The sequence below is a fragment of the Rhincodon typus genome, chromosome 20 (genome assembly GCF_021869965.1).
Source record: "Rhincodon typus isolate 14 chromosome 20, sRhiTyp1.1, whole genome shotgun sequence".
Lineage (NCBI taxonomy): Eukaryota > Metazoa > Chordata > Chondrichthyes > Orectolobiformes > Rhincodontidae > Rhincodon > Rhincodon typus.
In genome coordinates, this window is record NC_063351.1 from 5,009,799 (window position 1) to 5,025,917 (window position 16,119).

A 16,119-nucleotide genomic window follows, 5' to 3' on the forward strand; every position below is an offset into this window, starting at 1 on the left:
TAGAAACCTTTTTCATTTCCTTTTGAGAGATTGGCTAAACAGATGAGCTGGCCAGAGTCTACGTGGGTAATCTTAAATCAGACTAAATTGGTAAGTAGGGCTAGTGAGGTGTTTGCAGTGCTGTCAGAGGAGGTATGAAGCGAATATGAAGAAGTAAGACAGGGTATTCTGAGTGCAGTGCCTACGAATTGGTACCACAAGTGTATAGACAATGGTTCAGAAATATAAGAAAAGAACCAGGTCAGACTTGTATTGAGTTTGAATGAATTAAACAAAGCAATTTCAATAGATGGATGAGAACATTAAAGATGGAAGACATATGAGGAACTTAGATGTTATTCAGCTAGAGGAGTTTAAAAACTCACTTCCAGAAGTGATAAGAACTCATGTTGAGGAACAGAAAGTTAAAACAGCGAGAACAGCTGCAGAGTTGGTAGAAGAATACGCATTAGTGCGTAGATTGAAATGTAGCATCCAACAGCAATTACATTCCGTGAAGGATAGAAATTGGGAAAGAGGGAGATCCTCCAATGAAAAACAAAATGTAGATCATATTAGGAACAGTTTACCACGTGATAAAAGAAGCCCAAGAGGGTGGAAAAGAGGTGAGAGACCGCAGGTGTTTTCACTGCAATAAGGTGGGGGACACAGTCACAGTGCTGGTAGTTTAGGAAAGGCACTGTGAAAAAAGATGTGGTAAAAGGCGCTAAACCAGTGGGATTAGTCGAGGTAGTGAAAGAAATCCCAAGAGAAGTCAAGGAGCTGCAGGAGAGTGCACAGCCTAATCACAGGCTGGACAGTAAGATAGTACCTAATCTTTTCAAAGATATCACCTATGTGGGTATGGTTTACTTAGGTAGAATAGGGGGAATAGATAAAGAAGTTAAAATATTGAGAGATAATGGAGCTGGTCAATCTCTAATAGTAAGAGATGAAAATATTTGCACTCCTTCTGAAATATTCCCTGAGAGAGTGATGTTCGAATTTTAGATTTCTTATCTGCTTCTTGCTTCATTATGTTCTGTGCCACCTTCAAATGTTGTCCAGCTAATTCACCCACTCCTGTTTAATCTTTCTCTCACCTCAGGTACATAATCCAACTGTGAGATCTCTGAATAAGTTGAGATGGGATTAGTGTTCCCCTGTGTAAGATAAGGCTAGAAAGTCCAATCAAGACTGGGCAAGTGATAGTGGGAGCGATTGAAAAAATGGCTATTCCAGGAATACAGTTTATTCTTGGAAACAATACAGCTGGATCACAGGTTGGAGTGATGTCCATTGTATTGGAGAAGCCAAAATAAAACCAGGATACTGAGAAGTTAAAAGGAAATATCCTGAAATTTTTCTGGACGGTGTAGTGACAAGATCCCACAGCCTAAGTTAAATCAAGAAAGGAAAACAAAAGAGAAAGATGAAGGAGTTGAGGTCCATTAGCTGACACTCTGATGAAATGGTACAGGGAAAAACCGAAGTAGATAGAGGATCAGGCAGAGATGTTTAGTTCTGAAAGATTAATGGAGGTACAACAAAAAGATGAGACGATAACCGATATATATCAGAAAACCTACTCTGAAAAGGAATCAATGTATTTCAGATTGTTGTTACCTTAAGGATAAAATCTTAAGGTGGAAATGGAGACCTTAGCAGGTTAGTTTAGATGAGAAATGGCAGATGTTGACCAGATTGTGTTGCCGGTAGCATACAGACAGGAAGTATTGTGGGTAGCACACACATTACCTGTAGGAGGTCATCTAGGAGTGACGAAGACTTGGGCCAAGATACAGAAGCATTAGTCTGGATTACATAAAGATGTGGTTGAATTTTGCCATACCTGTCTTATGTGTCAGATGGTAGGAAAGCCACAGGCAGTAATAAAACCAGCACCTTTGATTCCAATTCTCACATTTGAAGAACCTTTCATGTGGGTTATGATTGTTTAGGTCCCCTCCCTAAAACTAAAAGTGGGAACTAGTATTTGCTAACCATAATGGATGCGTTTACCAGGTTTCCGGAGGCAATTCCGTTATGGAATGTCAAGGCAGAAAAGGTGGTGGAGGATTTGCTTGCTTTCCTTACCCGTTATGGATTACCTAGGGAGATTCAGTCAGACCAAGGGCCCAATTTTACTACCAAACTATTTAAGTATCTGAGGAATTCTGTGGTCTCAGAGTTCAATTGTCATGCTTTTTAAATAAGATGACCATGTAATAAAGTTCGATAGGAACATTTTGACTGTAAAATCAGTGAGAAAGGCTGTATATTTGAAAGTCAAAAGCAGCATTGAAAAGTAGCCTGGATTTTTGGTATGGTAATATCTTGGGAGCCCTCTAAAAATGGAGGGCAGGTCCTAATTCCAGGATTTCTGACCCTGTTACTGGGTTTTCAATTTTCACCATGCCCTTTTCAGATGTGGGTTGGTTCGGATTGCAGACCTACATTTTGAACTGCTCACCTCCATTATGGGGATATGCATAACTTAATCACCTGCAATTTTCATGGAACCTGGCCAGCATTTACAGGATTTCAGGTTCTTGGAATCTTGAAAGTGCCATGAACCATAGTCTGCATGAGGAAACCTTAAGAAAGGTTACTTCAAATGGTCCTCCTTTATGTCCCCGCGTCATGGTGTCTGCTCTTTCTTTTCCTCCCCCACGCCAAGTGAGGCACTTTAATTCCCATTTACCCAGGATTAAAGCCTGTATTAAGAATAGCATGTGTAAAAAAAAAGCTTAGTAAGAAAGAACATGCATATCCTGCTGTTTCTCTTGCTACCAGTCAATAAAACTGTCAATCTTCTAGGCTTTTTAAAGTATCAATAACAGAAGCTCCAGGCACTTGAAATTTCTCACCTGTGTGTCAATAAATGTTGTAAATTTGGCGGCATAAATCAAAAAACTGCAGCTGTCAATCAGCAATGTTTTCCCTGAGTAAGGAATAAATGACATTAACATGTACTCTTATCCCAATGGATTCATTACTTCTGTACAACATATAATGGGTGAATGAGTATCAAAGTTACATATCATGTCATGAGAGTGACGGGGCCTTGAGGGTAGGTAGAGGATCATAGTCGGGCATGAGGGGCCATGGAGATAGTTTGGGGCTCATAACCTGGCGTGGAGGACATTAGAGGCAATGGGATGTGGGTGCATGGGTCACAGGGAAGTGTGTGGTGGATGATGGGTGTGAGTAGAAGCAGGCTTGGCTGCATCTGACCTTGTCACCAGGTTAGCTGGCCTGTCCTCAACCTTAAGCTCCCCCCCACTTTCTTGTTTCCAATGTGCACAAAGCCAGGAATATTCGTTACTCCTGCTATCCAGCTCAAGGATGAAAATCCAGACCTTGATGTAATTAATTAATTAATTGAACAAAGTATTTTTGTCATTTGCATAATTTTTTGTGGTGCTTGATATTATTAAACGTTATTGTGATCCAGTAATGTATGTAAAGAGACTTTCTGCCTAGAACTGATGTGACTATTTGCTTGGTCAAGTTTTTAATCACTTTTCATGAATTGCTTTTTCACACAGTCTTGCCACTTGAAGGGAGAAGTTTAGTTTTGCCCTTGTACATTTGTGTACATTCCTTTCTCAGCCCAGAGATGTACCAACTGACTGCTCAGATAATCTAGAATACACAGAGTGATGGACCCTAGGTCACTAAAATTCTAGTATCCAAGATCAGTGGGTGATAGGGAAGGCAAATTGAATATTGGCCTTTATTTCAATGAGAGTGAGCTATAAAAATAGGCAAGTCTTGCTACAACAGTACAAGGCTCAAGTTAGACCATGACTGAAATACTTCAAACAGTTTTAGTCCCCTTATCTAAGGAAGGATATTCTGGCATTACAGGCAGTCCAGAGAAGGTTCATTTGATGATCCTGGATATGAGGGGATTTTCTTATGTCAAGAGGTTGAGTAGGTTGGGCTTGTACTCATTGAGGTTCTGAAGAATGAGAGAAGACTTTATTAAAACATGTAGATGCAGAGAGATGGTTTCCTCTTGATGGAGAGTGTAGGAGCAGAGAGCATAATCTCAGAGTAAGGGATTGCCCATTTAAGACACAGATGAAGAGGAATCTCTTCTCTCAGACGGTAGTGATTCTGTGGAATTCTTCACCACAGAGGGCTGTCGATGCTAGGTCATTCAGAATAATTAAGGCTGAGATGGACTTTTAATCAGTAAGGGAATCAAGGGATATGTGGAAGAAGCAGGAAAGCGAAATTGAGGATGATCAGATCAGCCATTAAGTGGCAGAGTTGATGGGCTGAATGGCCTATCTCTACTCCTCTGTCTTAGAATGATTTTTTTTTTCCATTCCTAATGGGTTACTAACTCTACGCTTGGTGTCTTCCCAAGGTGATATTGAACAATTGGAGTGCAAGTCTCTGTTTTCCTGCTACATTGCAGGAACCCCACAGTAACTTACTTCAAGATATCTGCAGCATTTTGTTTTAGCTTGTGAAGTCATGATCTCATTGAATTTCTACTTGTTTCAGCTTTTTCTGTTTACATTGGGTTATTGATTAATAACTCAGTATAAAAATGCTTTTCGGCCCCGAAAACAATTTCACTTGTACACAGTTTCACTTGTAAACTGTATCGAGATTTTCCACGAACTTGAAGCAATTTTAGTCAAGCTATCAAACTCTGGTTAATTGGTGCAAATGTTTTTGAATAGGACATGCATGGGCAGGATGATAACTCTCTCTCCTCTACTCATTTGCATTGTTATTCATGATGGCCAAGAAACAGTGGGAAGCTGTGACCTGAGTGTTAACAAATGAGACAAAATCTTGCTCATGTGACTTTGGGCCTGCTTTTTCCTCATCCTTGTCATCTGGAATAGTAACACACAGTTGTTCTCATGCTTTATTTGTTGTACTTTGCTTTATGAAGCAGAGATCCCAGGTTCAGTCCTTCATCCGTTGTGTGGTTGCTGATACCAGCAGAATGTTACATTTGGTTGCATCATCTGTTAAATAGCGATTGAAACAAAATAAGCTCTGGTTCCCATGCCTGGCTACTATCAAGTCACTCCGACTGAAACGGCATTTATTTGTGTTGGGCTTTGGCTGATGACATGACCAGACTTTGCTGTCGTTCCCACCCTCAGTAAATGCTCTACCAGCACTTGTCTGAGCTCATGTGTGAATAATAGCCACTTGGCTGAGATGCTAGACATTGTCATTGCTCGTAGAAACACAGCCCTGCATAAATCAGAGCCTTCTGCCAAAGGGAGAAAATTTAGGGAAGATGAAAACAAAAATCACAGTGCTCTGCAATTTATTTGCATTGAGTCTGTTCTGTTTACTGCATGTCAGCCACTGATGCTTTCCAATTTTGCTTTAAAAATGCTGTTGAAAATCATTTTTCCTTCTCACCAAACATTTTGCACTATGTTTATTGAGAGCTTTGTGTTTTTGGTTTGATGTTTGGAAAGATGAAACTTGTTTGAAGAGCCATAAAAGGGCTCACTGCAACTTGACTGGATTCCGATGGTAAAATGCTAGTACTTACTTTCTTCTAGCATAGAGAAACTTTGAAATCAATGGTCTTGACACTGTGGAAAGGAGCAGGTTTTTGAAGATCAGCCCTGTAATCTGGAGGTCAAAGGAAGACTGAGTTTCTACTAAATTAGAAGGCAGGATCTCTAGCTTCATTTTGATTAATTCTGTTTCCTTTCTGTAAATGTTGCAATAGATGGCCACAGTGGTGGCCAGAGGTGCAGCCCTTGGAAAGCAGGCTTGTTGGTAAATATTCCTAGTTGGGGAGTCTAAACTCTGGGCACAATTTAAAAATAAAAGAGATGCTGCTTAGTTCTGAGATGGAAAGTTATTTTACTCAGAGGATCGTGAACCTTTGGAATTCTGTACCATAGAGAGCTATGGAACCCCAATCTTTTGAGTATGTTTTAAGTAGAGATTTTCAGATTTCAGATTACTCGTGGTGCACAGGGTCACGGAGTTGGGGTGAGTTAAAAACATTACAGTGTTCGATTAGCCATCAGTGAATTGAATAGAGGAGCAGGCTTGAGGGCTGACTGTTTGTTTCTGGCTACTGCATTCCTAATTTGATTCACTCCACGTTATGAAGAAACAGGCTGAAGGCACTGGATATGCAAAGGCAAAAGGCCCTCACAATATTCTGGCAATAGTACTGAAGACGTGTACTCCAGAACATGCTGCACCCCTGAGACAAGTTCCAGTTAAACTGCAACACTGACATTTACCTGACAAGGACGAAAATTGCTCAAATATGTCTTTTCCACAAAAAGCAGGGTAAATCAAAGCCAGCCAATTACCAGTCTATCAGTCTTCTCTCAATTACCAGGAAAATGATGGAAAAGGGCCATTAATATCGCTATTAAGCAGTATTTGCTTGGCAATAGCAAACTCACTGATGCTCAGTTTGGGTTCTGCTAGGGCCATTCAACTCTTGACCTGATGACAGCCTGGTGCAAATGTTGTCAAAAGGGCTGAATTCCAGAGGGAAGATCAAAGGGACTGCTCATAATATCAAGACCATATTTGACTGTGTGTGGCATCAAGGATCTCTTGCAAAACTGTAGTGACCGTGGAAATCAGGTGGGGAGGAGGGAAACATACTCCTCACTGGTTGGAGTTGTACCTAGTACAAAGAAGGATGATTGTGTTTGTTGGAGGTCAGTCACATTAGAGCCAGGACGTTCCTTCAGGAGTTCCTCAGGATAGTGTTCTAGGCCCAACCATCTTCAGCTGCTCTGTAAATGACTATCTGTGACACTGTTTGCGACTCCTAAGATGTTGAAGCATTCCATGTCCAAATGCAGGAAGGCCTGGACAATATCCAGGCTTTGGCTGAAAAGTGGCAAGTAACATTTGTGCCACAAATTCCAGACAATGATTGTCTCCAATAAGAGACAATATAACGAGTGTTCCTTGATGTTCAGTAGTATTACCGTCATTGAAACCTCCGCTATCGAAATTCTTCTGGTCACCATTGACCAGAAACTGAACTGGACTAGCCATAAAAGTGGTGACAAGAGCAGATAAGAAACTTAGAACCCTGTGGTGACTGACACCCCTCCTGACTCCGCAAAGCCTGTCCACCATCCACAAGTCATGAGTGTGACGGAATACTCCCCAGTTGCCTGGACAACAGTTGAGAAGCTTGGCAGTATCCAAGACAAAGTGGTCCAGTTGATTGGCACCACATTCACAAACATTCACTCCCACCATCGCCGATGTACAGTAGCGATTCTATTATCAATACATTGCACTGCTGAATTTGACCATCCCTCCTTAAACAGCATCTTCCAAACCAATAACCACTATTATCTGGAAGGATCAAGGTAACAGATGAATTGGAAGGCCAGCACCTTTAAGTTGCTCTCCAAACATAGCTTGCCCTGACTTGGAAAAATATCACCATTCCATCCATGTTGATGGTTAAAATCCTGGAACTTCCTCCCTTACAACATTGTGGGTGTGTGTAGACCACATGGACTGCAGTGTTTCAAGAAGGCAGCTCGCCAAATGGGGTTGGGAAATAAGCCCACATTCCCTGAATGAATAAAAAAAATGCAATTGGACTGATGTGTAAGGCGTATTGTGTCCTCTAGAATTTCTTCCAGCAACATGTCACATCACCAGACTTCTGGGTTCAACAGATGTTCAGTACTTTTGGATATTAGTTCTATTTGAGCATGTTGCAGATAGGCAATTTTTCTGTCCTACCAGTGCCTAGTTAGTGCCTCCAAAGAGGTCTTTGTGCTCTGCATTAATTTTTGGTCCAAGTTGATGTTTAATGTGCTCTCAGAAGGTAGAAATTCATAGTTTCATGAACTTAGTAACATGAGCATAGGTAAAAGTTGTGCCACATAGGTGTCAGGCAATGACCATCTTCAACAAGAGAGAACCTAGTCATTTCCTCATGACATTCAATGGCATTATTATTGCTGAATTCCCCCCCACCATTAATGGAGTGCCACAAGGATCACTCCTAGAGCCTCAATTATTTAATGCCCATATTAATAACTTCGATGAGCACTGTCAAGAATCCAAATTTACTGATGATACAAAAAAGGGGGAGAGGCATGTTGTGAGGACAACCTGAATCTCCAACAGGTTTTAGGTTGTCTGAGTGAGCAAAAACTTGTCAAATGGAGTGCGGTGTGGGAAAGTGTGAGGTCATGCACTTTGGTAGGAATGATCAAAAAGCAGCCTATTATTTAAATGAAAAGGAATTCCAAAAAGTGTAACATCGAAGGTGACCTTGTGCATGAAACACAAATTGTTACCATGCCGGTGCAGCAAGTTGAGAAAGCAAATGGGATTTTGGCCTTTATTGCTAGGGATTTGGAGTTGAAAGCTAGGGGAATCTTGTTACAACTGTGTAGGAAGTTGTTGAGGATGCACTTGAATACTGTGTCCAGTTTTTTCCCAATATTTAAGAAAGCTTTTATTGGCAATGGGGATTGTTCAAATAAAATTCACTACACTGATTCCTGGGATGAAAGGGTTTATTATTAAGAACATGTGAAAAAGTTAGGCCTTCATTTCATTAGAGTTTAGAAGAAACAATAGTATGTTTTGAAATAACTGGACAGGTTAGATGTTGAGAAGATGTTTCCACTAGTGGGTGAATCTCGAAGTGGGGACATAGTTACAGATTAAGGGGACACATTTAAAACTAAGATACCAAGGAATTTCTTCTCCCTGGGGGAAGCGAATGTCTGGAATTCTCTACCTTGGAGACTAGATCACTCAAAATATTTAAAGTGGGGATAAAAAGACTTTTGAAATATCAGGGAATTAACCGTCATGCTGAGCAGGCACAAAAGAGTTCAGGCCTGGGACAGACCAGCCTTTATCTTGTTGAGTAGTGGGACAGACTTAAGGGGTGAAATGGGCCACTCTTGCTCATCTTTCTTATGTTCTTATTTGTGCTTGCAGAGGGTCTTTCCAAGAATTACCTGAGCTATCAGTTGGTTGGTTTGCATGCTTTGCTGACTCGCTTTGGATCTCAATTTATGTGTTAGGTACAAAGATTGCTCTTCAGTTGGAGATCAATTGTACATCATGGCCTTGAACAAGTGAGAAAGCCATTATTGACCTTGTGACATTTTGCAGTCCTTTTTTTGTAATAGAGCTTTCAGTTGCCACCAAGTGTATTCTGAAGAACCGTCATACCAGACTTGAAATTTCTTAACTCTGCTTCTCTCTCCATAAATGCTAACATCAGACCTGCTGAGTTTCTCCAGCATTCTTTGTGTTTGTTTAAGATTTCCAGGATCTGCAGTATTTTGCTTGATAACTACCAGTTGCCTTTGGATTTATCGCATAATTTGGAAATAATCACTCTTAGCAATTCAGTTTGGATAGGTTTTTGCTGTGTTCTTTGTCTATGAAGGGTTTCTACTTCCATGTTGACCTTTCAGCTTCAAAGTACCAATTGAAGTATGTAAGATTTTGTATTTAAAGCAGGGTTCCAGTGTTTCTAGATATAAAAACCTCCTAGCTGGAAAAGACAGTTCACTGAAGGCTGTAGCACTAGGTGAGACTACTGCGCAAGTGCTTTTAACAATTTATTGCAGGAGAATGACATTATTTTAATTCTGGTTAAGAAATGAGTGTCTGATTTTTCAATTGTGTGTTTTTTGGAGAGCAAGGTGACTCACAGAATGAATACAGGTACGCCTAAAATAAGTTACTTATGTTTGCTTAAAATACACTATTGTCAGAAGTTTTTACAATGCCGTAGTCTTCAAGACACTTTTTTTTTACAGATGGTTTACCACGGTCAGTGTTGAAGGACTGGCGGAAAGTTAAGAAACTTAAACAAACTGGAGAACCTTTTCTGCAAGATGGCTCATGCTCTGAGATAGCACCAAATCTTCAAAAGTGTAGAGAATGTCGTATGGTACGTTACAGGAAGAATGAGGAGTTCAGTCAGTCAGCAGTATTCTGCAGATTCTACTATTTCCGCCGGTATGTAAACATAAATTTGGGTCCTAAATTGCAAGTTGATTGTATCGTTGTTATTCTGGCCTTTCAGGATGAAAAGCAGATTGGTTCAGGTCAGTATTAGGAAATCATCAAGTTAATTAATCTTATTAAGAGAGCAGAACCAGGGCATCTAATTAAGAAATAAAACAAAGAACTGTGGATGCTGGAGATCTGAAACGAAAACAGAAATTGCTGGCAGAACTCAGCAGGTCTAGCAATATCTGGGAAGAAAGCAGACTGAACGATTCGAGCCCAGTGACTCTTCAACGCAACTGATCACCACTGACAAAGAGTCGCTGGACTTGAAATGCTAACTTTGCTTTCTTAGCACAAATGCTGCCAGATCTGACGAGTTTCACCAGCAAATTCTGTTTTTGTTTCATATCTTGGGCAAAGTATTGTTCAGCTACTTATGTAATTGACTACCATTGTCAGTTATCATGTGTACTATTGATTTTGATGTTCATCCTTGCTGCCGAGGTGCTGCAGCCACTGATTGTGTCACCACTTCAAGCTATTGGTGGCTATTGTCTCTGCCATATGAAACCCAGTGGTAGGATTGCTGCCCATAAATCGTGTAGTCATTTCCTGCTACTTTTAGCTAATGTCACCCATATATGAAAACACTGAAGTTATCAAACATTAGCAAAAATGAGAGAGCGTAAAGAGACTTGGACCAATTATGCAGAGGGCTTGAATGAGGCAGTTGTATTGATGTCAGATGATGCCTGAGAACAGTAAATGGGTCAAGTATGAAAGGTTTTGTTTGCCATAGATCAATGTAACTGCAAGATCTTGCCAAGTCCTAAGAAGCAACATCACAACTGTAAGATCCTGGAAATGTGATTTGTGTTATAAGGCAGATGATGCTGAATGATTTAACTTAAGTGAGCACAGCAAACTTTGTTTTAACTGGCATCTTATGAACTGGCACTCACGATGAACTGGCAAAAATTATACACCTGGAGTACCGGACGTTTACTGTATTAAGGCAATCTCTCAGTTAATTGAGGGTGTGAGTGAGAAGGAGATAAGTTTTATTTAAGACAAAGATGCATTATTATTTAAATGATTTATGCTGTTTATAAAGTATAACAGTGATCTGTATACTCTCTGCATTACATTTCTATTAATCATTGTGTGTTTTTATGTTGATTATCTGGATCTCTTGATTAACTGGAATATTTGATCAATCGGCACACTCCTGGCATCCTAGGTGCTGGTTAATAATAAGTTTGCTGTAATTAGCCGTTGTCCACAAAAGCCAATACGTATCTCTGTTCATGAAACAGAAACAATTGGTTAAGTAGCTTGAGCACACCACTCCATAAGTGTGGGCAAGGCAAGGAGGCAGGCCTCTATGCACTGTCACAGCTGGTACATGGATTGAACCCAGTTGTTGGGCAGGATGAAAACAAAAGGAAATTTTAAAGCAAACTACTGAATTTATGGAAGGGGTAATTCAATTTCAAATGCTGCATATTCAGCTTTAGCATCATCCTCACTGGCATGAATAGAGCCATCATAGGCGGTGTTACTGATAGTGTATAGATTGTGATCCCAGTTTCACAGTAGTTCTACTTAGAAATCCAGAAGCTAGGCCAACTGCTAATAGTACTGAATGTTTGAAGATAGGACTCCATAAGAGATAAGAGGGGGAGGCTATAACAAAAGGGTTGTGCTCATTAGTTGTGAAAACCACTCAGTGCCAATGTCCTGTGGTCTTTAAGGGTGAAAATACTGTTGTATACAAAATGTTAATATGTCACGTAAATATCTATTTTTTTGATCAGGGTGACATGTCCATCCTGGGCCTCCTCCAGTGTCACAATGACACCATCGCAAACTGGAAGAGCAACACCTCCATAATCTGCTTCGGGAGCCTACAGCCCGATGTCCTAAACATGGAATTCACCAGTTTTTTAAAATCTCCCCACCCCCGGCCTCATCCCATGTACAACCTTCCCTGTCATCCCTGCCTCCTTGACCTGACACAACCTGTCCATCTTCTCTCCCATCTATCCATCCCATCTATCCATCCCACCCATCCCACTGACCAATCCCCACCGTTCTCTACCTGCACTCACCTATCGCCATCCCACCCACCTTCCCCAGCCCCACCCCTCCTCTATTTATTTCTCAACTCCCTTGACCCTGCCTGATCCGAAGCATCAACTTTCCTGCTCCTCTTATGCTACCTGGCCTGCTGTGTTCCACCAGCTCCATGCTGTGTTGTCCTCATTAAAAATAGAATTGTGTTGGTACTTGAAATTGAACGTGCTGAATACAGGGAAGTACAAGAAGGTGGAATTAGAATAGATAGCTCTAATTTAAGGCTGAATTTGCTTCTCTGTGCTTTAATTTTTTGAAATTATTTGTCGTCAATCAAAACAGTTGTCTACCAGCTGTACAGTTGCGGTCACGTAATGTATAAAATGATTTCACTAAATTAACCTATATCTCTTTACTTTTGCAGACTGGCATTCAGTAAGAATGCCGTACTAAGGATAGATGGATTTTCAACTCCAGATCAATGTGATGATGAAGCAATAAATCTGTGGTTACCTAGTGATTCCATGGATTTGGACTTAGAATCTTCTAAATACATTTTGAGAAATATTGGAGATACGTTTTGTCAAATAGAGACATCCGAGAGGACTGCTATGAGTTGGCTTAAACTTGATGGTAATAGTTCGCTTCTGTCTAGTTTTACGATCTGTTTGTACAACAAACATACTAAGCGTGATTTAAAACTTGCTGCAATAGAAGTGTCAGTGTTTACATGTTGATGGATTCAAATTCTTGACAACTTATGTTGCATGTTGAATCTTTCGAACATAGTGCTATGAATGGTTTTGGAATATTGGGTTGAATTTTCCCACTCCATCGAGGAATGGCTGGAAGGAGTGATCGGTGGCAATATGGCAGGGGAACGAAATGTCTTCTCACCACACAGCATATTGCCGGCGCCAGGAAACTTGATGCTGCCACTCGCTGGACAACTGCTTACACTGTCCACGAGAATATCATGCTTATTATGGTGACTTAAAAAATGCCTGAATTAAATTTGCTAGTTTTAGAATTGGAGATAGATTAAATGACAGATAAATAGATAGTGCAAGTAAGTTGATTTGTCAAAATTCCCATTGCATTTATATTTAAGTGAAATCAAACAGTACATCTTTCTATCCCGACTTTTATTTGCCCTTTTTGACTATGCAGTAAGTGCCCTTTCCTATTTTTTCTGGTTGCCAGAATTTGCGTCTCAACATTTCTAACATTTTCCAGAATGTTTAAGATGCGTATTTTTCTTACAACAGTTCATACCTCGTCTGATCATTAGTTTTGAACATAGTGTAGTCTAAACTGCTGCAAAAAGCAATCGAAACTGGTGAACTTTCCCCTATTAACTGAAAGTTTCAGTATACAGTAACAGTGTTTGTTTTGTGTTTCAGCCAAAATAGCCTGGAAGAGAGCAGTAAAAGGAGTTCAGGAAATGTGTGATGCATGTGAAGCCACATTGTTTAACATCCATTGGGTTTGCCAGAAATGTGGATTTGTGGTCTGTTTGGACTGCTATGAAGCAAGAGGAAGAAGAGGTTCTAAAGGTCAGTTTCTGAATTGATCTGTGGATAAAACAAAATGCAGGCCATGTTCACACATTGTTCAGTTTCAGCTGTATTGAATGTCAGCATCAGAATACTCTCTGCTAACTGGCGTGAAAGCTTTGTGAATTTTCACTTTTTCACATGTACTATTTTGCTCTCTAGTTGCTTCATAATTCCCTGAATTAAATAAATTAATGTATTCATTAGTCTGCAGCATCACCCATGTGTGAAAACCATGTGGTTCCAGTGCAGTTTTCAAAATTACGTCAAGATGTGTGAAAATGTGCCATGCAATTGAAATGTCTGTTCAAATCTTTAGGTATAGTGCAGCATTCATCTTCAATTCACATGTTAAAATGCTCTTGCTCATGGTCAGTGGAATCCAGTATTGATTAAAAGGGAATGTTTTGCGATTCACTTTCATAGAAATGCAAGTACTGAAGAAACTGTGTGGCAGTATCTGTGGAGAATGAAACAGAGTTAAAGTTGTAACAATTATGTGACTATTCTATGGTCTTTTTTATAAACTTCATTCTACTGCATCTGCCACAAATTCGTTAAATACTGTTATTTTCAGTTTCTTCACTGTCCTTTAAAATAACTGTAAATACAATTGACAACATGGCTAGCTTGGTTGACATTTACTCCAAGCAGTTCCTCAATCCTGTCCAAAATTGCAACTTTTAACAAACATCACCGAAGAAGATTATTTAGTCACTATGTCATTGCTGCTTGTGGCATCTTGCTATGTGAAAAGTATCTGTCTGTTTATATTACTGTGGTGAGTGCACTACAAAGGGGACAGGTGTGTGAAGCATTTGGGGTATTCTGAGGACATGAAAGGCTACATCAATACATATTCACTTTCTTCAAGTTTTATGTAACTAATTTTGTCAAATTATAGGACAAAGTGGTAATCTACTGCAGTACCCAACCTAATATTGTTGGATATTTTCTTTCTTTTTAACATCTAGAATTCTGATTTGCTTAATCGATAATGATATTTTGTAAGATTTTTCTTTCTTTAGCATATTTTCTCCAGTCTAGTTGGCAACATCTATTTTGCCTCGTGTCTTTACCACAGATGCAATGCGCACATTTAATTTACGTGGTCAGGGCCTGGCCTATTTCTGCAGCTAAGCTGCAGATTTGTACATCACACTAAGGTCCATTGTGCTGTTCAGTCTAGTTTACAGTGGCACACGGGGTTGAATGTGTAAACCTATGTGATGTCAGTTGAAATGTTTTGACATCTTTATTTCTTTGGTAGGGGAGGCAATAGCCTAGCGGTTTTATTGCTGGACTGTTAATCGTTCTGATAGCGTTCTGGTGACCTGGGTTCAAATCCCGCCACAGCAGATGGTGGAATTTGAATTCAATAAAAAATATCTGGAGTTAAGAATCTAATGATGACCATGAATCCATTGTCAATTGTCAGAAAAGCTCATCTGGTTCACTAATGTCCTTTAGGGAATGAAACTGCCGTCCTTACCTGGTCTGGCCTACATGTGACTCCAGACCCACAGCAATGTGGTTGACTCTGAACTGCCCCCTGGGCAATTAGGGATGGGCAATAAATGCTGCCTAGCTAGCAACACCATCATCCCATTAATGAATTTCTAAAAAATCTGGGATTCTCCGATCCTATCTGTCACTGTATATATTTCCAACCATGTGCTCCATATAGGTATGTTTTTGGATAGTATCGAAGTAATATGAATGGGGAATATACAGTGTAAAGGCACTTTCTGTTCTTTAATCAGGGATCACCAGATTGGTTGGTAACCTTTGCTGTTTTCTCTGTTTGAAAAATGTTGGCTGAAAATGACCCCATTATATTAATAATGCTTGAATCATAATGGATAGATATTGCTCAGAACCATCGAGTTTTACTTTTTTCCGAGACAAAATTTAAGAACTCTTTAAGACACAAAGTTTAATATTATGTTATAACTTCTTTATTTATGCTCCAAAGAAATCCATTCTTGAATTTACATGAAACATTTGCTGTTTTCATCTTTCAAAATGCAGATTCGTCATTGATGCAAATGTTGTGATTGTTACTTCTCCATGTTAGATTTTCTGTTGTATCAAAGATAATTCTAACAAGTATCAATAAATATATTTGTCTTGTTTTGTGATTGTAGCCAATAAGGAACTTTATGTCTGGTTAAAGTGTGTCAAAGGCCAAGTTCATGATACAAAGAACCTGATGCCCACACAGATTATCCCGAGTACTGGTAAGATTCTGCAGCGGTGTATTTTGGGATTATTTTGCTCAAAGTTGATCAGAGTGTAATTACACATATTGTAACTTACACAATGAGGGTGTAAGCATGAAGGTTTTTAAAAACAAAACTCACGTGAATTATTTTGTGTGTTTTTATCTCTTTTTAATGTAGGATGATTGTTCCATAGCCAGGCATACTCTAAGGGAATACTTTAAGTGCTAAAGGCAGTTTGAAAAATGAACAGAGATAGTAGGAACTGCAGATGCTGGAGAATCTGAGATAACCAGGTG

At 39.7% G+C, this 16,119-nt stretch overlaps 1 protein-coding gene across 1 annotated transcript in view; it reads left to right on the forward strand.

The window, feature by feature from the left end:
• The window catches only part of jmjd1cb (jumonji domain containing 1Cb), a 68,546-nt gene that overhangs the window by 13,761 nt on the left and 38,666 nt on the right, over positions 1–16,119 (forward strand). The window contains exons 5-8 of the mRNA XM_048609154.1: positions 9,771–9,972; positions 12,467–12,675; positions 13,446–13,598; positions 15,746–15,893. Coding sequence (XP_048465111.1) covers positions 9,771–9,972; positions 12,467–12,675; positions 13,446–13,598; positions 15,746–15,893 — 712 coding nt within the window. The remainder of the gene's footprint in view (positions 1–9,770; positions 9,973–12,466; positions 12,676–13,445; positions 13,599–15,745; positions 15,894–16,119) is intronic.